The sequence below is a fragment of the Hylobates moloch genome, unplaced genomic scaffold (assembly GCF_009828535.3).
Source record: "Hylobates moloch isolate HMO894 unplaced genomic scaffold, HMol_V3 SCAFFOLD_14, whole genome shotgun sequence".
NCBI classification, from domain to species: Eukaryota; Metazoa; Chordata; class Mammalia; order Primates; family Hylobatidae; genus Hylobates; species Hylobates moloch.
This window is the reverse complement of record NW_026652289.1, coordinates 101389758-101412095: the sequence shown is the minus strand read 5'-3', so window position 1 is coordinate 101412095 and position 22338 is coordinate 101389758. Positions and strand designations below refer to the sequence as shown.

The 22338-nt window shown below is 36.8% G+C and overlaps 1 protein-coding gene and 1 pseudogene across 12 annotated transcripts in view; one reads left to right on the top strand and one right to left on the bottom strand.

The window, feature by feature from the left end:
- TCF12 (transcription factor 12) overlaps window positions 1–22338 on the bottom strand; it is a 372383-nt gene that overhangs the window by 24650 nt on the left and 325395 nt on the right. For 6 of the 12 annotated variants that reach the window (XM_032174711.2, XM_032174712.2, XM_058427951.1 and 3 more), the window contains 6 exons: window positions 21702–21780; window positions 13813–13886; window positions 12744–12815; window positions 11774–11980; window positions 2943–3057; window positions 1877–2039 (listed from right to left, as the gene is read on the bottom strand). In XM_032174711.2, coding sequence (XP_032030602.1) covers window positions 1877–2039; window positions 2943–3057; window positions 11774–11980; window positions 12744–12815; window positions 13813–13886; window positions 21702–21780 — 710 coding nt within the window. The remainder of the gene's footprint in view (window positions 1–1876; window positions 2040–2942; window positions 3058–11773; window positions 11981–12743; window positions 12816–13812; window positions 13887–21701; window positions 21781–22338) is intronic. The other 6 variants (XM_032174715.2, XM_058427950.1, XM_058427954.1 and 3 more) reach the window with 1 other exon arrangement.
- LOC116481797 (heterogeneous nuclear ribonucleoprotein A3-like) lies at window positions 17203–18300 on the top strand (annotated as a pseudogene).

Sequence of the window (22338 nt, the reverse complement as noted above, 5' to 3'; positions counted from 1 at the left end):
TATACTATACTATACTATACTATACTATACTATACTATACTATACTATACTATGCTTTTTATCATTACAGTATACTTCTAACTTAAAAAAAAAAGTTGGCTGGGTGTGGTGGCTCACGTCTGTAATCCCAGCACTTTGGAAGGCCGAGGTGGGCAGATAACCGGAGGTCAGGAGTTCGAGACCGGCCTGGCCAACATGGCGAAATCCCATCTCTACTAAAAATACAAAAATTCGCCGGGCGTGGTGGCAGGCACCTGTAGTCCCAGCTACTCTGGAGGCTGACGCAAGATAACTGCTTGAACCCGGGAGGCAGAGGTTGCAGCGAGCCGAGATTGTGCCACTGCACTCCAGCCTGGGCAACAAGAGCAAGACTCCGTCTCAAAAAAAAAAAAGGTTAACTGTAAGACCTCAAGGCAGGTCCTTTAGGAGGTAGTCCAGAAGAAGGCTTTGTTACCAGAGGAGAGATAGCTTCATGCATGTTACTGCCTGTGAAGACATTCAGTGGGACAAGATGTGGAGGTGGAAGACAGTGATATTAATGATCTTGACCTTGTGTAGGCCTAGGCTAACAGTGTGTTTGTGTCTTAGTTTTTACCAAAAAAGTTTGAAAAGTTAAAAAGAAAAAAAACCCACAAAATTTTAAAAATAGAAAAAAGCTTACAAAGGCCGGGTGCGGTGGCTCATGCCTGTAATCCCAGCATTTTGGGAGGCTGAGGTGGGCAGATCACTTGAGGTCAGGAGTTCCAGACCTGCCTGGCCAACATGGTGAAAACCCGTTTCCACTAAAACTACAAAAATTAGCCTGGAGTGGTGGGGGGCGCCTGTAATCCCCGCTACTTGGGAGGCTGAGGCAAGAGAATCACTTGAACCTGGGAGGCAGAAGTTGCAGTGAGCCCAGATGATGCCACTGCATTCCAGCCTGGGCGACAGAGCAAGACTCCATCTCAAAAAAAAAAAAGCTTACAAAAGAACTCAAAGAAAATATTTTTGTATAGCTATATAATGTGTTTGTGTTTTAAGCTATTATTACAAGAGTCAGAAAGTTAAAAATAATTTAAGTTTATAAAGTAAATGACATACAGTAAGCTACGGTTAATTTAGTACTGAAGAAAAATTTTTTTAATAAATGAAATAAAGCCTAAATGTACAGTGTCTGTGAAGTCTACAAAAGTGTACAGAAACGTCCTAGGCCTTCACATTCACTGACCACCTGCTCATTGAATCACCCAGAGCAATTCTGAGTCCTGCAAGCTCTATTCATGATAAGTGCCCTATACAGGTACCATTTTTTATCTTTTATTTTTACTGTGCCTTTTAGGTGTTTAGATACACAAATTCTTACCATTGTGTTACAATTGCCTACAGCACTCAGTTCAGTAACATGGTATACAGGTATACAGCCTAGGAACAACAGGCTAGGTTTGTGAAAGTATACTGTATGTTTGCACAATGATGAAATTGCCTAGCAATGCATTTCTTAGAATATATCCCATTGTTAAGTGACACCTGACCATATTCAAATATTGATTGATCAAATCTATCTAAATGTCCGTACCACATGATTTAACTTCTTTTAGCTATTTTACCTTCTACTTATCTAACAGACTAAACAACTTGAGTGAAGAGATGTAATTATATTTTATATATAGTCCCTCAAATGGTATAGTATGAAGGAAAACATAATTTTGAAATCAAACCTTCATATACTTCTCTTTTATAGGGATGACGTGGTGATTAAATGAGACAACATACACAAAAATCCTAACACAATATCTAGAACATAGCTGGCAGTTAATAAATGCATGACACCCAGCTTCTCAAGTATTTTTACCTATGGAAAATGAGTAAAATTTAAAACCTGGATGCTAACAAATACCTTGTTCTGCCTCTAGATGAAACCTTGATATCTTTTTGGGAGGATTCATCATCTGACTTCATGTCATCTGATGAAGGAGGTTCATGAAGGTTTTCATCCTTTTCTTTGTTTTCAGTCTTGATTTCTGTTGTAACAACAGTTCCAGACTGACTTTGCAAGCCACCTAACAAAGAGGCAAAGGAAAGATAAAATAAAAGACGAGACTCATTTATGAATTAGAGCTAAGAGAATCAAAAGCTTTCTAGCTGGTGAATATCCTTAGTGGTTACAGAGTTATGATGGAGGTTTGAAGATGCAGGAAAGTATACTATTTAAAGCTGAAAAGCATATATCCACATCCTTGTGCTTTTTAACAACATTTGTATTTAAAAGAACAAGTCTGACCCCCATGACCAATCTAATGCTCACTTTCAGGCAGTATTTAACAAATGAACAAGGATAAGAAACTATGGATTTTAGAAAGTAACTTCTAAGATGCTGCAGAGGTAAAGGGCATAAGCTTAACATCTTCCTGGATAAACAGTAAAACAGGCATCATGGTTAAATGTGACTAGGAGAACTTTATTTTGGTGATTTTATTTGCACTTTTAAGTGCTCTATCTTCACACTTATTTGTAAGCTCTGTTGGAAGAGTGATCAAGTTTGCTTTTTATCAAAATTGTATGTCTCTTCAATCAAATGATAATCTCTAAAACAACAGCTTCCATCATTCGGAGCTCTCAGTATAATCAGAAATATCTCTGTCACTGCCTCTAAGGACCATGAAGATACACTCATGAGGGAAAATGTCTGTGGAAGAGGGACATGACAGAACAGGAAGAGGTAAAAGATAACTGGTAAATACTGAACAATGGTCTGTACGTGGCTCTATTCATCAATAAGTATCTGAAATTGTCAACCTAGGTGGGCCAGTTGGAACCCTAAATATCTGCTCTCCATGCTATTTGGAATTCCCTCACCTAAATGACTTTTGATTCACAGATGTCAATCCAGCTGTGAGAAAGGTGACAGTGCTCCAAATGATATCTCTGTCTGCATTATTTCTGAAAACCAACAATATAGTTACCTCTATAATTTTCTTGTGTTTTATGGTTCAGGTCTGTGCTTGAAGTAGTGACTGTACTAGACAGGACTGAATGATTGCCATTGAGACTGACAGGGTCTTCCCGATGAGTTCCAACCTAAAGTTAAAGAAAACCCAAAAATAAAAAAATGATTAAGACAGTTCAGGGGCAATAACTGTCCAAATTATTTTACTAGGTTTAATAGAGAAAACAGTATCACTCATCTGATTTCAGCAACTTTTTCTGGATGTCATTATTCTGGTTTTTGGGGAGAATTTCAAAATATTAATACTTCATAGTAGTACTGCTTTTAAATCAAACCAAAACATATCTTTTTTAAAAAATGAAACTTCTAATTTGTAAATTTTAAGTCCCACAGAAGATGTTTGTGAGAAGCAAATGAGCTGACAAAGCATTCTATAAGCCACAATGCACTACATATTATAGGGTCTATTAATAATCCTATATAATCAATCTGAAAATCTATTTCATATAATACCTAAATACATTAAAGTATGCATGAACTGGCATTTAACAAAATACTGCTACATTCCAAGCAATGCAAACACCATCAAACAGTCAGCTATTGCAGTATTAATACACATAGAAAAACTTGTTACAGATGAAGTTTTTATTAGAATAGTAGCAGATGTGTCAACTAGAAGATTAAGCTTTTAATTAAATAGGTTTATTGCCTGGAGTTATACATGAGAACCACTGTTTTTCAATAAATCCTTCAATCCTAGTGAACTACCAAGCTTTGAATCCCCCTTGAGTAATTAATATAGCTTTTATCTTCCATGACTTTGTATGATTTTACCCTAAGAGCAATAAATACCCCTACGCAAGTTTATCCTTTGGTTTTTCTGTGAGCTAAACAAAAGGAACCAAGGCAAAATTTTAGGCAATGCAGGTCATTTGGTAGTAGATCTAATTAGAATAGATTCGTTCTTCCACCACACCTTCCAAGAAATGTCTGTCTTTTACACTTATTCTCATCTTTATTTTTAAGAAACATGGCCATTTACTGGATTTTAAAATTTAATTCAATAGTTACTTTTAAAATGATTTTAGGATTGGTCATTGCTGAGCACTATTTGTGTCACTACTCCCTTGGGTAATAATCATGCAACCACTACACCCTTTCTCTAAACCACACAATTTCACCATGTATTAGAATCACAAAATCTTAAAGCTGGGAAGGGACCACAGAAACTATGGCAGGCTTCCATCCCACTTCCCACTTTCAGAAACTTTTAGTATTTGGTTGTTCCCCTAAAAAAACTTGAGAAGAATCTGAACTACTGAACCTAACAATCAGTAAAGAAATGGACTGTGAAAATTGTATTCAAGAGGGCAAATTATTTTTAAAATGTTTCATGAAATTCTGTTTCAAGGGTATCCTGGTCTTGTTTATTCTTAACGAATGAGGGTGCTTTCTTACTATGAAGTGCTCAGTGATCTAAGAAGAAAGGAAGTTCAAAATCCCATTTTATAAAAATAGATACGGGCAACACAATATATGGCTGCAAATTCTTTGGAACCTTGGAAGATTAGGCCTACCCTAAAGATTAAATAAATCTAGGAGAATTTTGACAGGCTGGGGAAATAATTGTAAGTTAAAGTAAAAGCTGAGGTGTATTTGTATTTATAATAGTGTGGACTTAAAACTTCTATGACCCCTGGCAATATGTACTAATTCTGTTTTTACATAACATTTTGAACTATCACACCAAGTAATTTAAAAGAAAATAGCCTTCTAAAATTTAAATTTTAGACATACGTATACTTAGTGTATGTTATACATGTGAAACATTTTATAGCTATGTAAGACAACACTACTGAACAGTAACAAATTGAATTTTCACTTATCTAAGTGATGATGCATCTGCTGAATTCTGATTTCCTTTTACTTCATCAGTATAAATAATTCTTTGATTTTTTAAAACTCAACTATTAAAAAATGTCTGATCATTATCTAAATAATAAATCTTAGAAATTTTACTTTTCCCTTAAGGAAAATCAGAAAGGGTGCTAGATTTGTTTTGCAACAGAAACACCAGTAACTATTTTTACACTATAGAATAATACAAACTAAGTATTTTCCCACATGAAGTTAAACATAATTAGCTTACAAAAGAAAAAATTTAACTGGCATACATAGCAAAAATATAAGCCTTTAAAAAAATGGCCTCAGACTAGACGAAGGCTTGAAGTCTGGAGTTTTTCATGTTAAATGAAGTTAGCAGAACTTTTTCTTTGTAACTTGATTCCCCTTGCAAATGGCCCTCATATATTTTCTGGAGAATTTGACTTTCACAGTTCTTATAGTTCTCTTTAACCCTTGCTCTCCCGGGCTCCCATGTCTTCCCTTTAATCTGCAGCTCCACATTCAAATGGCTCTGTCTACACATACAACAGGTGTATAAACAGTTCTTTGTCTGAGCCTAGAGCCTGTGGGGCCAGCCAGATAGGACTCGGTTTAATTGTTCACCTCGTTAGCATACAGCTGACAGGCTGCTGCTGCTGGGGGAGTAGCAGCGCAAGGCAAACCCCAAGGCCTGCTACCCACTACGTTTCAATGATTATGAAGAGCTCCATTTCAGAATAAAAGGCCTATGCCATTAAACGACACCATCCTGCATACTCAGTCTTCACAATCTATGTATGGCCTTACTTCTCTGGAAGCACCCAACAAGGGACTTGTTTTCATTTAATTTGGCCAATGGCTTTAGCATTCACAATGGAAAAATGTTAAATCTAATTAGTTGATGAATAAGAGGTCTTGTGAATTGAGGGACAAACTGAAAAACAGTATGAATTCCTCTTGATTTTGAATCGTATTCTAATAATTTGTTCAATTTGTACCATTCACTGAATACTAATGATTTAATTACTATTAATTTACAGATTGGTTAAAGGATCTTTATATACTGTCTACTCCAAGATTTTGATTTATCTGAAGAGAGGTTTTACTAGAAACTTGGTAGTATTACATTTGTTACGGTTCCTTTTACATATTTCCATAAATGTATAACCTTTACGGCTTTCAAATTTTAAAGAAGTCGCCATTTTGAACAATTTTATGTTTTAAAATGTTACCAAAACCCTTAAAAAGCACTATAATGTCGTCTTAATAAAAATTTTAAAAATTGCCCGTTTAGGATAAAATTACTTGCAGAGAGTAAAAGAGTGGTTAAAAGTAAAATCCTTCTACTCACTTGAAACACAGACACACAATTTCTACTGTATTACAAACCCCATTACTAAAATTAAATACTGTCCAAATGGCAGATTAAAATGATTTCAAATTTATTTTGGTAAATGACAAAAAATGCCAAGATAATTTTGAATAAAATATTACCCTATTTGCCTATCAGTCTTTACTTAGTCTTAAGTCTCCTGTAACTAAGAAAAATATAGTTTCTCTAATTGCTTTAAAATTTAGAAAACAGATACGATTTATATTTTTAAATCATTATATAGGGTAGCTTTACACTTTACAATTTAACATTAGTTACTATGCTCTCATACAAGAATATGTTACTACTTCAACTACCCCTTAACACAGAAAACCCAAGCAATACCAAAAAATAACTAAGAGAAATGCCTGGATTAAATTTTATCAGGACTTGTAACAATGAATCAAAAGATCTCACAAATGAAATTTTATCCTATGTCATGAATAAGAAACTGTTTTAGATCTGCATCAAGCTTCCATTAGTACAAAATGCTTCGAATTTCATTTAGTTTTGGTTTGAAGTTGAAGTTACTGTCTGACTGAGGAATAACCGTACTTTTCATGAAAGAGAAAGGTGCTTTGATGGAGTTATCTTGTTGGGCCTAGGTACTTAGGTATTACGGCCATAAATCGATGGGATGTCGCTAACTTTATATTGCAGAGAGCTCTTTTTATTGCTCAAATGAAATTCATGATTCCCCTTTTTTTTTTTTTTTAATTGATACAGGGTCTCACTTTGTCACTCAGGGTGAAGTGTGGTGCTGTGATCATGGCTCACTGCAGCCTTGAACTCCTGGCTCAAGTGATCCTCTCACCTCTTCCTCACAAGTACCTGGGATTACAGGCATGAGCCACCACATGTGGCTAAGATGAGGTCTCCCTATGTTGCCCAGGCTGGTCTTGAACTCCTAGGCTCAAGCAATAGTCCCACCTTAGCTTCCCAAAGTGCTGGGATTACAGGTGTAAGCCACCATACATTGTTAAAATTCATGATTCCTTTTATTTTCAGTTTTCTACTAAAAAATTTTCCTTCTTCTCAGCAGTTTATTCTAGAAGTTTAGCCTTACGCTAAATAAATGGCAACAAAACTAAAGCCAAATGCTGACATTTCAATAGTTCTAAAAACTCTTGATTTCGTGCTTTAAAATTTAAATGACATATCAGTATCAAATACTAATGAGGACAAGGAAACGCTCGGCCAAATGGTTACTGTGTCCGTGTAGACTTTACACTGCTAGTAACCCTGATCACTGACTTGTCTGTACTGCAGGCTGGGAGCTGACCTGTCTGTACCACTATATATATATATAGACTTTTTTTTTTTTTTTTCAGAGACAGGGTCTCACTCTGTTGTCCAGGCTCAATTGCAGTGGCATGATCATGGCTCACTGCAGCCTCAAACTTCTGAGCTCCAGCAATCCTCCTGCCTCAGCCTCCTGAGTAGCTGGGACCAGTGGTGTATGCCACCATGCCCAGTTAATTAAAAAATTTTTTTTGTAGATACAGGTTCTCACTTTGTTGTCCAGGTTGGTTTCAAACTCCTGCTTCTAGCAATCCATCCAGATTGGCCTCCCAAAGTGCTCAGATTACAGGTGTGAATCACCATGCCTGGCCTGTACCACTTTTTCCTGCCATCAACTCTTACTCTTCCACTGCCAGTGTATCCTGGCTTGCCTCAAGTATTCCAATTACTTCAATAAAACTCTCAAAGTACTCATTAACATAAGCCAAATGTTACAGGTTCCAAGAAAAAGAAAAACATGCTAACCCCATTATATCTGCTGAGATGCCAATTTATAAGTCAGGAATTCCCAAGGTCTGGCCTGTAGCCAAATGTTGACCTGTGTTTTTGTAAATAAAGGAGCTTGTTTTTGTAAATAAAGTTTTATTGGAATATAGCCATGCCCATCTGTTTTCATATTGTCTATAGCTGCTTTTATATTACATTGTCAGAGTTAAGTAGTTGTGACACAGACTATACAGCCTACAAAGCTGAAAATATTTACTCTCTGGCCCTTTATAGAAAAAGCATATTGAACCCTTTTCTAAATGCTAGGAGGAAGAGTGATATATTTAAACCCTACAATTAGGATGCTGTCCATTAGGATAAAGTTCCATTATAACAAAAATGTCATCTGAATGTTCTGTGGAAGTCCTGGAAATATCTGTGTTTACCAGAATAATTCTAGTCTCTGCAATAAACAAATGGAATAATGAAAAGCAAATGTTTTTGAAAGAAGCTGACCTCATGAATTCTATATGGTGGTACAAAATTGCTGATCAACAAGGATTTCTGTGATCACTTTGTAAGTCTGGCCATATAGCCTCCATTATCAGGAGCCTAAAACAAATACTAACTTATGTTAATGCAGAAAAAGATAGACAAACTTCTGGAAAGTTATAAGAGACCAAACACAAGGTGGGGCGTGGTAGGGGTGGGGGTGGGGAGTCGATTCCAGAATGTAAAACCACATTATTTCTTAGTCATGATTAGTTAGGAGGATGTATTGTTGTGACGAGGGGACAATAAAAGCTGGAGATTAATCTTAGAGACAGTTGGCAAGAGTTACAAAAACATGCCCCCAAAATCATACACTCTGAAAGAATATGAAGAGTTGATTCCATATAAGTGGGTGCTGAGCATGTAAACAAAGGGATCCCAGCAGTACTAATGGAAGTCTTCAGACTTGGAAAAGAACTACCACGATAAGACAGAGTCTTCCTCAACAACACGCCTAAGACGTCCTCAGACTTGGAAAAGAACTACCACGATAAGACAGAGTCTTCCTCAACAACATGCCTAAGACTCTGTGGGGATAGTCAGTGGCAGACTAATCTTCATTTCATTCCATCCTTTGGTCTTCTTGCTGAAGCTGAGAACTGAGGACTCAACAGCTAAAAGGCTTACTTCAGAAGGACAGGAGACGAATACTGACTCACCTAACAGTGTCAGATTTTGTCAGCTAGTAACTTTATATGTTGAGGCTAAGCCTGCCAGATACATCTTATCTCCACTGCTAAAAGTACTAGTGACTGTGTCTGGATGAGATGAAGATAGCAGACGATTTCTGGCAGATTTGCCACAGCTCTGTACCCGCTGAGAAGGTGACAGGGACTGAAGAGAAGGCTGTGACAGACACACTGAACAACAGCTTGGGCTAGTTGCTGTGGCACTAATGTTGCAGCTCAGACTAAGCCAGACTCACCTCATGTCTCAGAAGACCATTTTTTCTCGACTACTTTGAGATTTTTTTTTCTTCTTAAGAATATCTCTGGCCGGGCACAGTGGCTCATGCCTGTAATCTCAGCACTTTGGGAGGCCAAGGTGGGTGGATCATAAGGTCAGGAGTTTGAGACCAGCCTGGCCAATAGGGTGAAACCCCATCTTTACTAAAAATAGAAAAATCAGCCGGACGTGGTGGCGGGTGCCTATAATCCCAGCTGTTCGGGAGGCTGAGGCAGGAGAATTGCTTAAATCTGGGAGGCAGAGGTTGCAGTGAGCCGAGATTGCGCCACTGCACTCCAGCCTGGGCCACAGAGCGAGACTCCATCTCTAAAAACAAAACAAAACAAAAAACCACGACAAAAAAATATCTCTGGCAGACCTTCTGTTGTTGTTCTGAAGTGGGCAGTGCATTCCTTTAGCATATAGTGGGAGCTGCTTTCTTAGTTACAAGTTTTAGGGTGCCATCCAGTGAAAGAGTTTTTCCCTCTAACAGTCCTTCTAAAATGCACTAGGTTTCTAGGTAGCTTTGGAGGACTAGATTTTGATAAGTCTCCCTTTCTAATATGGAATATCTGAAATTGGTAAAAAAAAACAACTTTCTCAAGACAGAACTTCCATTCTATGCAAACTCCAACTGGGAGGAGCCAGATATATATTAAATACCGTAGTTGATAAGTTGGAATAGGAGCAGTAAGCTAGTAAAAGTGAAGAATTAAAAAATCATTAAGAGGTAAGGAATAAGAACTGCAAATGTTGCTGCTGAGACTAACTTAAAATTCAAGAATATTGATTTTTAAGTCATGCTTCTAAATAAGGATAAATAGTATCTCAACAAATTATTAAGTTATTCTGCATTCATATCTGTAACAAATTCCTTTTATTATACCATTAAAATTATCTCATTACTACTATCAACAGTGATAACAATACCCTCTCATATTTTTTTCTTTCTTTCTTTTTTTTTTTTTTTTGTGAGACAGGGTCTTGCTCTATTGCCTAGGCTGGAATGCAGTAGCATGAACATGGCTCACTGCAGCCTTGACCTCCTGGGATCAAGAGATCCTCCCACCTCAGCCTTCCATGTAGCTGGGAGCACAGGCACATGCCACTGTGCCAGGCTAATTTTTTTTTATTTTTTGTAGAGATGAGGGTTTCACTTTGTGGCCCGGACTAGTCTTGGAACTCCAAGCAATCCTCCGCCTTGGCCTCCCAAAGTGCTGAGATTACAGGTGCGAGCTATCTGACATTTCCCCATTTTACTAGTTTAATAACTTACATATGTTTTGACACTTATTAGCTTATCAATAGCAATAAAAAGTACTTTAAAAGGAGACTGATTTTCAAGATTTCCTGACATTAAAAAAAACAAACACACACAAAACAGGCATCTAATGTTACCCATGCTGCTGAAAATACAGTTCTCAGCAAATAGGCAGCCTTGTGTGATGTTTACTTCAGAGGCTCAAAAATGAGTATACGTATGTGTAAGATATGTGAGTGTGAAAATCTGGAACCAATCCTATCTTACAGAATACAAGCCTTCAGCATTTGGGGCAACTGATTATTTTGATGATAGGTAAGTTTTAGCCTTCATCACATGGCTTATAGCTAAAAATCTGCTTCGTAGAAGAACATTTCACGGCATGCAATGAACCTTGAAAACCATGCCATAAACATGCAAACACACGGTATAAGTTTAAAATAGCCGGTTCAAAAAGAACTTCATTTCTTTAAAAGATAATTTGGATAAAAAATAACGTAAGATGGTAAACACAGAATTTTTGATGTGTATGGCTGTAGAACGAACACCCCCTTTAAAAATTATCATTTTTTTTTTAAAAGATGGACTGAGTTCTTAAAAATTCTCTTTGTGGATTCATCTAAAATTGTTGCCTTTATTTATTACTGAAATTACAGCCATTCTTAAAACTACCTCCCCCGCAGTTTGGGAATAAAGTTTAAATTTGGATCTGTATAAATTACAGTTTCACATTCTTTCTACCACTGAAGGCTGGTTCTAAATTACAATAAACAACTCTTCTAGATCAGAACTCTTGCTATTCAGATTTCTTATGCACTATTTCAAGGAAAAAACTGCTGTGCCAATTATTACACATCTGGAAAAAAATCCAAGTTTAAGCTAAAAATGATCTTTGTAGAAAGCTTATGCTTTTTGCACAAGGTCACAAGAAGATTTTATGGACTAATACTTAGCCAATACTTTACTGCCAAAGACAGTAAAGAAAATTCTGAAAAGTTAGTCTTTATCTTCCTTTCAGAAAGATCCTCTTCCCAAAGATTTCGTTAAAGACATTTAGGACAAGAACCTTTAGGGTTTACTACAAAAAAGATGAGCATGATTTTACCATTGAAGCTGATCGACTGCTTGCAACAAGGCTTGATCCTCCATAGTTTGAATTGAGGGTTCCAATTGGTGCATTATGGGATGGTCCCAATAAACTGTGTATATCACTGTGACCAGCAGGCAAACTGGTGGAAGGTCCCACAGCATGGTTCCGCAGCACATGGATTGCATCATCCAGTCTGTCTAAACGATCCTCCATTCGAGACTGCTGTATGGATTAAAAAAACCATGGTGGTTATTGCTGGCATCTGTTAGATTCATTAACTGCTATGTTTCCTACTATGTGATATGTGGAAGATAGCAAGTGAAATGCAGTATCAAGTAGCTTCAAAAGCAACCAACTGAACTATAAATCAACAACAAAAAAAGGCTGTACGTATGTAGATTATGCTAAATTTTCAAAGCTTCAGAAACAAATCACTGCTTTATAAAATGAATTTACCAAACTACCATGAGGTTATTTCTTTTAGCTTCTACAAAAGATGAAGGATACTATGTCATTTCTCAATAAGAGTTGCTAAAAAAAAAAAAAAAAAAGTACAACCTATACTTTAATACTGATCTTTGAATGATGGCAATTTGGGGAAGAGATCTCAAATCCAGTAAGTTTAAGTTTTAATTTTGTCTTAAGTATATAAAGCACATGTATCTTATATGGTGAACACATCCAGATATGTTCTTTGACAAAACTAAATAAATGGTATTGTCTGCCTGTGGATACACACACGCCCCATACACAAACATATTAGAATTAAAAAAATCAAAAGCACATGCCAGTAGAGCTGTTTTAAAAAGATCACTTTCAACAACATAAGAGACAAAAGTATTCCTATATACTGTGATAAAAACTGAAATAGTCAAGCGTTTGGTTTTTAAAGACTGGAGTCTGTACAGCTTAAAGATTTTAAATGAATAATGGGAAGTATAATTAATTGAAACACAAAAAAGGCACCATCTAAAAGAAATAGTACCTCACAGACATCCTTTAAGAAGGACATTGCATCTTGCAAATGCTCGTGAAGTTGCTGCTCAACTCGATTTTTCTGGCAAAGTCAAGACAGAACAGGAGGCAAAGCACAGGTTAAGATTAACTCCAAAAGAGATGAGGAAATAGCTGATATGCATGTCAGCATAACATGTTAGTAAAGTTAACGCCAAGACTTGCGAGATCTATTTTATTAAGACATGAAAAGGCTGGGATTCAACAGGGAAGTTACGAGGTTAGCATCTAAACAGCACATATTGCTTATAATTGCTTGCAAAATATACGAGAAGCAATCGTTCCTTCAATTTAAAATGTTCTGTTAGTCACAGAAAAAGAATGTTTCTCTTTGCAACCTGGAATTATGAATAAGAGCATGACTTAGCATTGCATCAAATCATCCTTATTTTGTTTTTATTATGCCGTGTAATTCTGGGTTACAAATATAAGTATACAAAAGCAACAGTAGTCAACATTCTCCCACAAATTCTTCATGCTCAAGTATCTAGAAGGTTCCTTTACTGCCTTGTTAAATAATGTTTTGCTTGTATGATTTGCACAATACACTTTTTTTTCCATAAGAAAACATGGGAAATAACACTTTCATGACAAAAAACACTGGTATTCACTTAAAATTTTTAATGGAAATGTAATAAACCGCACACAGTGTTATGAGAAAGGTTAAAATACAAAAGGGTAAAATTTTGCATTGCTGGATTAAATTTTCTTGCTTTTACTTGTCTTTTTAAAAAAAGTTTCCCTGTATATGTAGACATAGAAGCATAGAAAGATTAAGCCCTAGATTTGTCAAAGAAACAAAAACCCTCATAACACAATTTTAACATCAGCTGTCCTGACACCAGAAGCCTGATGTCCCAAAGAACAGATGGCAAAAGGCATACCCAATGTGTCTTATATTGTTCAACTGAATCAGCCATTTGTTAGCAAAGAATTCGTGTGCAATGCTAGCCTACTGTTTCTTGATTGTTATGCCAGATGTACTAAAAACAAACAAACTCTAGGCTATCAGATAAAACTGACGTATAAGAGGCTCTTACCAGGGAGTGGAGCGAGTTTTCATAGCTTGGGGATGAAGGTGCTTGCCCTCCAGGTCTGGGCCACTGACTGCTACCTGTTAAAACCCAAAAGTACCCACACACCTGGGTTAACTCAGTGATCTTGATAATGTTGTGAAGGAAAGGGTAAAGATACTCAATAACTAAATACATTTACATGAATATTTTTGTTCGGCCTTCAGCATAGTATTGGCTACTTATAAGCCCAATATATTTTTTAAAATCTTTCATTATTAATAAAAAAAAGTGGGGTGCTGAGAAAACAGAAAAAAAAACTCTGCAATTTTAAATACAGCTACCTTTTATGTTTGCACATTCTTTAGACTTAGTCCACATGCCTATGTATCTTGAGAAAATGCACTTATAATGTACACACTTTTAAAATTCTGTCCCCCTTCCTCTAGCATTGTACAGAAATTTTGATAATACTATTAATGACTACATTAATATTTCCCTTATTCTCTATACCTAATCTGTTTTTTGTTTTGTTTTTTCTTTTTTTTTGAGATGGAGTCTCACTGTCGCCCAGGCTGGAGCGCAGTGGCACGATCTTGGCTCACTGCAACCTCCACTTCCTGAGTTCAAGAGATTCTCCTGCCTCTGCCTCCCGAGTAGCTGGGACTACAAGTGTGTGTCACCATGTTGGCTAATTTTTTTTCTTTTTTTTTGAGATGGCGTCTCGCTCTGTTACCTGGGCTGGAGTGCATTGGTACAATCTTGACTCACTGCAACCTCTACCTCCCAGGTTCAAGCAATTCTCCTGCCTCAGCCTCCCAAGTAGCTGGGATTACAGGCACACACCACCACGCCAAGCTAGTTTCTGTATTTGCAGTAGAGACAAGATTTCACCGCATTGGCCAGGCTGGTCTCGAACTCCTGACCTTAAGTGATCCGCCCGCCTCAGCCTCACCAAGTGGTGGAATTACAGGTGCAAGCCATTGTGCCTGGCTTCTGCACCTAATTTGCTTAGCCACTATTATTTCACTGCTAGACATTTTGGTTGTTATCACTCGGCTATTATGAACAGTGATATAGTAAACATTACTCTTGAGTTTTTTCCCCCAGGGGGAAGGATGTCTTGAGGATAAGTGGCATTTCTGAATCAAAGGGTATAAATATATTAATGTAAGGACAAACTGCCTTACTAAGGGGTAATATTAACTGACAGTGCCTTTAGCAATACACAGATGAATAAATTTCCCATGACTGTAAATGATCTTGGGGTCATCTATTAAAAAATTTCCCAAAGTAGTTTATACCAAATACATTAATTAGGAAAATGTTATAAAAACTTCTGTTAGATGTTGTTTAGCCTTTGATGTTAGAAAGGTATAAATCTAATTTAAAAAATAAAGATAGAAAAAGAAAAGATACAAGTTCAGAGTATAAAGAATGAAAAGAAGCATAAAAAAATAAAATAATTCATCCATATGTTAGAGAGAAGGCAATGTTTTAACGGTCTTGCGAAAATACCTTTAAAAGGAAAAAGACAAAAACAACTGATCAAAATCTTCATTATTTCATGATTGTGCATCTGAAAATAAGTCATTTACAGAAAATAATAAAGACTATTTAATTAAATATATTTTTGTTCTTAAGAAAAGCTTCAGTGACAATTTGAATTATATTAGAAATCAAAGTTGGAAGTTGAAGGTTTAATTTGTCTCACACTGGAACCTTTTATTGCAAGTCAATTTGCCATATTTAGGAAGCTAATGTGACACTACAGTTTATTTGCTATCTTAGAACAACTTGAGGTAAATTAGAACTATTATAGTTCATTTTAGCTGAACAAGACTTTAATTATGAAACAATGTAGTAATTGTACTCATCAATTATATACATTTTGCAAGTTGAAAAGTTGGATACAGATTCTTCATAACCTGATTAGATTTCACAATTAATTATATGCATACTGTTATAATTACATAAATATACTTTAAATACTAAAATTGTGAGAAAAAATATGTACTTCAGGTAACAATTTTTTTTCTTACTTATGAGCAAATTATAAACAAATTATTTTGAGGACCATTAAAGGCTTCCTGCTAGACATACAAATGTAATCATAAATCAACTACAAACAAATTATGGACAATCTAAAATTGCTCATCGAAACAAAAGCTTGTGGGCTAATTTTATAATTAAAAGGCAGAATTGATCAACCAGAAAATCTCAATAACTGACTATATGAAAAATATATAAAAACAACCAGCCAACACCTTACTGCTGATTTCAGTGCATTACTGCCTTCTAAGCACTGATGCAGAATTATGAATTTTAGGTGACCAGGTTAATCATAATCAGTTTTGAAAAATACCTTTAATTATTAAAAAAGAACTTATCTTAATGTTGGTAATATTTTACTTTTCAATCATTTTTTCTACTCCTTCTGTAAGCCCCCTGTAATAGGAGCCTGATCACCAAATTACTTACTTTGTGTGCAATATTAACACCAGTTTTATGTTCAAATGCCTCAGAATTGTCAGCAGGCATCTGCTTTTGCAAAACAGGCAGTTTTTGTGATTGTTCACCAGCTTAATATTGAGGAATCAGATGTGCACACTGAATTACTCGGGTAATAAATCATCTAGATAATTTTCGGTACCATTAAAAAAAGTGTACAAACGTCTATCTTCAATGTGTAATTCATTAAACTGGAAAAAAATATACATACACTTAAACTTATTTTGTTTTTATTACAGACTGGCCTGTTCCAGTGTAACGCACTTTTTTAAAGCATGCTGAAGTCAGGTAACTGACTTAACACCAGGCAATCTGACAGGTAATAAGAATAAGTAGCTCACTGATTAGCTGAAACTGAGAATTTCTCTTTCTCTCCTTTTTATTTTTTTCTGTGAATGCTCTGAAGATTACTATTGAGTACAATTATTGAACTTTTATTCATTTATATTCCAGAAAGAGGTAATGAAAGGCAAAGGATGACTTTGCTTGTTTGCCTTCCAAGCTCCCTTAGTAAACTTACTCTCTTACTGCAAATGCTCATCTTTTCTTAAATAACAACTGTAGTAAACAAAGCCATTCCTCTCTTCTATCTTGTGGCCAGAGCACTGATTTTGTTCACAAGGGGTGTGGGAGGTGGGTCTGTCCTTTCCTAATAGGAACCAGGAGACAGCAATTCTATTCTTAGCTCTAGGGATAAATCCAGATGCTAAGATAAACATGGTGGCACCATTTCTGTTGCAAGCAACTGCATTAGGCCCTGTGCTGGCCAATAAGACGTAAGGGGAAATCTGTTTAAGAGGCTTCTGGAAAAGGATCCTTAAAATAATTTTTAAAAGACTCTTAAAAGAAAGAGATGGGATACTGAACTTGAGTTGGAAGAGGTGAGTCTGGTTGTCTGATCTCAAAATGGAGGTAAAACCGCTGCCTGGTGGCCCCCAGCCCAACTGCAGCCGTTGCCACCACTGTGGGGCTGGGGTGGTGGGGGAGGAGGGCCATGCTTCAAAGGAAGCAGAGCTTTTGAGAAAACTTTTTATTGGTGGTCTGACTTTGAAACTACAGATGATAGTTTAAGAGACATTTTGAGAAATGGGGCACACTCACAGATTGTGTGGTAATGAGCCCCCAAACAAAATGTTCCAGGGGCTTTGGTTTTGTGACTTACTCTTGTGTTGAAGAGGTGGAGGCAGCAAGGTGTGCTAGACCACACAAGGCTGATAGGTGTGTAGTGGAACCAAAGAGAGCTGTTTCTACAGAGGATTCTGTAAAGTCTGGTGCCCATCTAACAGTGAAGAAAATTTTTGTTGGTGATATTAAAGAAGAAACAGAAGAATATATTTGAGACACTACTTTGAAAAGTATGGCAAGATTGAAACCGTAGAAGTTACGGAAGACAGGCAGAGTGGAAAAAAGACATGATATGCTTTTATAACTCTTGATGATCATGATACCGTTAATAAAATAGTTGTTCAGAAATATCACACTATTAATGGGCGTAGCTGTGAAGTAAAAAAGGCCCTTTCTAAACAAGAGATGTAGTCTGCTGGATGACAGAGGTCATAGAGGTAGATCTGGCAATTTTATTATGGAGGAAACTTTGGAGGTGGTAGAGGTAGTTTTGGCTGTGGTGGAAACTCTGGTGGAAGAGGAGGCTATGGTGGTGAAGGTGGTGGCAGCAGAGGTAGTTATGGAGGAGGTGATGGCGGATATAACGGATTTGGAGGTGATGGTAGCAGCTATGGTGGTAGTCCTGGTTACAGCAGTAGAGAGGGCTATGATGGTGATGGACCAAGGATATGGTGGTGGTGGTGGCATGACGGTGGAGTGAAGGAGGAAATTTTGGCGGTGGTTAACTACGGTGGCGGTGGGAACTATAATGATTTCGGAAATTATAGTGAACAACAGCAATCAAACTATGAACCCATGAAAGGGAGCACTTTTGGTGGAAGAAACTCAGGTATTCCCTACGGTGGTGAAAGTGGTGGATATGGTAGCAGAAGGTTCTAAAAACAGCAGAAAAGGGCTACAGTTCTTAGCAGGAGAGAGAATGAGGAGTTGTCAGGAAAGCTGTAGGATGCTTTGAGACAGTTGTCCCAAAGGCATTAGAGGAACTGTAAAAATCTGCCACAGAAGGAACAATAATCCATAGTCAGAAAAGTTACTGCAGGTGAAACAGGAAACCATTTTTGTTCAGGACTGTCACAGCCAGTTTGCAAAAAGTGCAGCTACTGACTAATGCAATGTAGTGTCAATAAGATGTATATTCCTGAGGTCTTTTATCTGTTGTAGCTTTGTCTTTTTCTTTTCACTACATGAGGTATATTGCCCTGTAAATTGTGGTAGTGGTACCGGGAATAAAAAATTAGGGAATTTTTAACTTAAAAAAAAAAAAGAGATGGTCCTTTTTTCATCTACTGGAGATTGTTACATCTGCATGTATTACCTTGAACTGCTGTCCTGCTACCAGCCTGAGGAAGAACTGCAAAGTAGAGCAGCAGCCCTGACATAGGGGGCCAGGACCTCACCATACAAGATAATAAATCCTCTTACTGTTCAGACTAGCTGAGAAAAGAGTTTCTTCCCATTTTAGCCTAAAGCATCCTAACTGATAACAATATCTCAGAACTTTCCTTCTAAGCACTCTCTATGTAGAAATGTATGCTCTTGACCTGAAAAGTTCCCAAGGAAAACACTGGGGATTTAAACAATGATGGCCTTAGAAGCTGCTTATGTGGCTCTGCACCTGTGTATCTATCTTTAAAAGACCTGTGCTAAGTCTAACTGATGCTCAAAAGCATAAGGAATAGGGCAAGTGTGGAGAATTCTACTCACAGACTGGGGAGAATTTTTTTATTCTAGATAACAGGCCATTGCCACACAAGATGCAAAATAATGTCTATATATTTATATAGGAGATCTGGTTTGCTCTATTCTTTTCCTTTTTTTTTCCCTTTGACAGTGAATATTTTATCACAGAGTGCTTTCCTTTCTTCTTTCTATCTCATCTCTGCCCTGCTATGGGTGGGTAGGGGTGTGTGTGTGTAGATAAGAACCGCAGACACAGGAGACACGAGAGATGCACCTGCCTAAAATCAGTCTTTGATTTGCTGTTTCAACACAAGTATGTGAAAGTATTTTTCTTTGATTATGACTGCTGAATTGAAAAAGAAGCCTTCATTACATAATTCAACAGTCCAGATTTTCATTAACAACCTGAATTAAAGAGAAAAAGCATTGCCCATTAAATATCAAATAAAGACGAAGGCGGAAATGTAAGATTTTACTTGTGACCACTAGTTTTTTGGAAAATGTCTAAATCTTGGATTCTGCCTTTCACTGATGACCCTTCATAGATGCTGAGCTCTGCCATGGCCTGCCTTCCTACTCAGTGTTCATTAAAACCAAAGGATACTTCGGCAGCTATCTTACTAGACAGACAAGGAGAGGTAGTGGGAATGCTGATATGGATACCTTGGATGAGAAAGTGAAACAAGCTGTGGCAAAAATGACATTGATAATTTTAGTAAAACTGTGCAAAGAGGGTGAGTAGGGTTAGAGTTACATCATTCTTCCTGTAATTTCAGCTCTGCTAAACAACAACCTTAAGTCAATGGGTCTTTCATAGTCTTGTCTATGTGGGAACAGCTGTTTAACTTTTACTAGACAGCTGAAGCCCTGGTGTCTGAGAGAGTGGCAGAACCTCCTAATAGCTGAAAGCAGCTGCCAGCAGTTCATCATCCCCAATCCGGAATGCTTCTTAGTAGAGCCACAGGCTAATACGCAAGGCATAGGTGATGGCCAGGGCCACAATGCAAAAAGGCTTAACAACAACAACAACAAAACACAAAACTGCATGGACTTAACTAATGGCTTGCTTAGGAAAACAGAATTATTTCCCCACCTGTTGTTGGAGGAATATGGTAACTTTACCCAGTTGCCTAATGCCTTTTCCTCAAAACAGTCTAACATATTTTTTCTTCAGCAAGGCTTTTCTCCAAACACTGCTCAGAAAAATACAGTTCGAGTTTTAAAATTATAGCTTAAAAGATGTTAAACATTTTTATATACTTATATTTATTCCTAAGAAATAAAAAAAATCCCATTTACAGTAACATCAATCATGTCTCCAAAAATTTATACTGTAGGATAGTATTTAGAAGTTATCTAAACTAATGTGAAAAATATTAAGAAAAAAAACCATGTGGGCCGGGCAAAGTGGGTCACACCTGTAATCCCAGCACTTTGGGAGAAGGATGAAGCAGGTGGATCACTTGAGGTCAGGAGTTCGAGACATGCCTGGCCAACATGGTGAAACTCCATCTCTACAAAAAAATATAAAAATTAGCCAGGCGTGGTGGCAGATGCCTGTAATCCCAGCTACTCGGGAAGCTGAAGCAGGAGAATCCCTTGATCCCAGGAGGTGGAGGTGGCAGTGAGCCGAGATTATGCCACTGCACTCCAGCCTGGGCAACAGAGCGAGACTCCATCTCAAACAAAACAAAAACAAATGTGAACCACTTATCTCCACTAACAATACTCATCCACCTTCACAGAGAGTTTTTTTCCTTAGCAGAAAAACCACAACATTCCCAAGAATTTTTGTATCTATGTGAAATAACTTAGTTGACCTACAAATAAAAACAGACTATCTAGCAGAAATAGTTATTCATCTTTGAATCTTACCCGTAGTACATGACAAGTGTGGAGAACAAGGAGGAAGTTACATGTACTTTTAAATAGATTAATCTTGTTTATTTTACATGCTATCTCATAAAAACCATTTTTGGGGGGGGGGTATGGTGGCTGACACCTGTAATCCCAGCATTTTGGGGGGCCAAGGTGGGAGGATTGCTTGAGCTCAGGAGTTCAAGACTAGGCTGGGCAACATAATGAGACCCAGTCTCTACAAAAAGTAAAAAAATTAGCTTAGCATGGTGGCATACACCTGCAGTTCCAGTTACTCAGGAGGCTGAGGTGGAAGGATCATCTGAGCCCAGGAGTTGGAGGCTGCAGTGGGCCGAGACCATACCACTACACTCCAGCCAGGGCAACAGAGTAAGACCCTGTCTCTAAAAAAATTACTTTAGAAAAATTTTTGATTCATTCTTTCTCCATATTTTATCTTGATTCCAATTGCCTGGTCTTGTTTTTATCCTGTTGTAACTACTGTTTTTAGAAATGATAACAAATTAAGAATCAGGAAAGATATTAATAAATAATTAAAAACTAGCAAATATTTCAATATTCTCCAAAATGAATTCAAGAGGAAGGCTCTCTTTACATACTTTCTTATAGTCAAAATCTAAATGATTTTTCACAAATTTTTATTAAAGTTTGCTGAGAAATAAATGAACTAGAAATATTTCCAAGTAGCCCCTCAAGTTAGAAGTAGTTAAACAGAAGCCTACCTGTGAGAGGTGAAGGTGATCCAACTGGTGTTGATGGATTTGATGGAAAACTACTGCTGGTATGGTCAGGAGAATAAATCTAACCAGAAAACAAGAAATACACATGTATCAATATGTGACAACAGCACATACACAAATCCATTCACATGGAGTTATTTTTATAATCTAGTTGTCACCCCAAGACTTCAGAGTGAAAAAATTTCTCGTCAAGTTTTAGACTGTTTCATCATACAGAAGCCTCAGTTTAAAAAACAGGATTAAAAAGTATGTCTATTCTAATATGAGAGGAATAAAATAGATCACATGTATTTCTTTATTATTCTAGGTGAAAATAACTTAAAGTTTTTGTTAGAACAGAAAAAGGAGAAGTATCTACAAAGTTAACAAATCTGACAATCTTTCTAGAATATGTTACCTAAATAAGTGGTATCTTTAAAAATAATCACCTCAGAAAACTATTAATACTATCTTTTAGAATGGTCTTTAAGGACAGTTTAAAAGCTGAACAAAGAAAATAATCTTTTTAATAGTTACCCCTTACCTCTCATTTAAAAAGTTACTCAGTTTGATCAACCACATTTTTGCCAATTTTAGCTCCAAATGATTGAGTGTTGTAAAACATTAAACTTATTCTCAG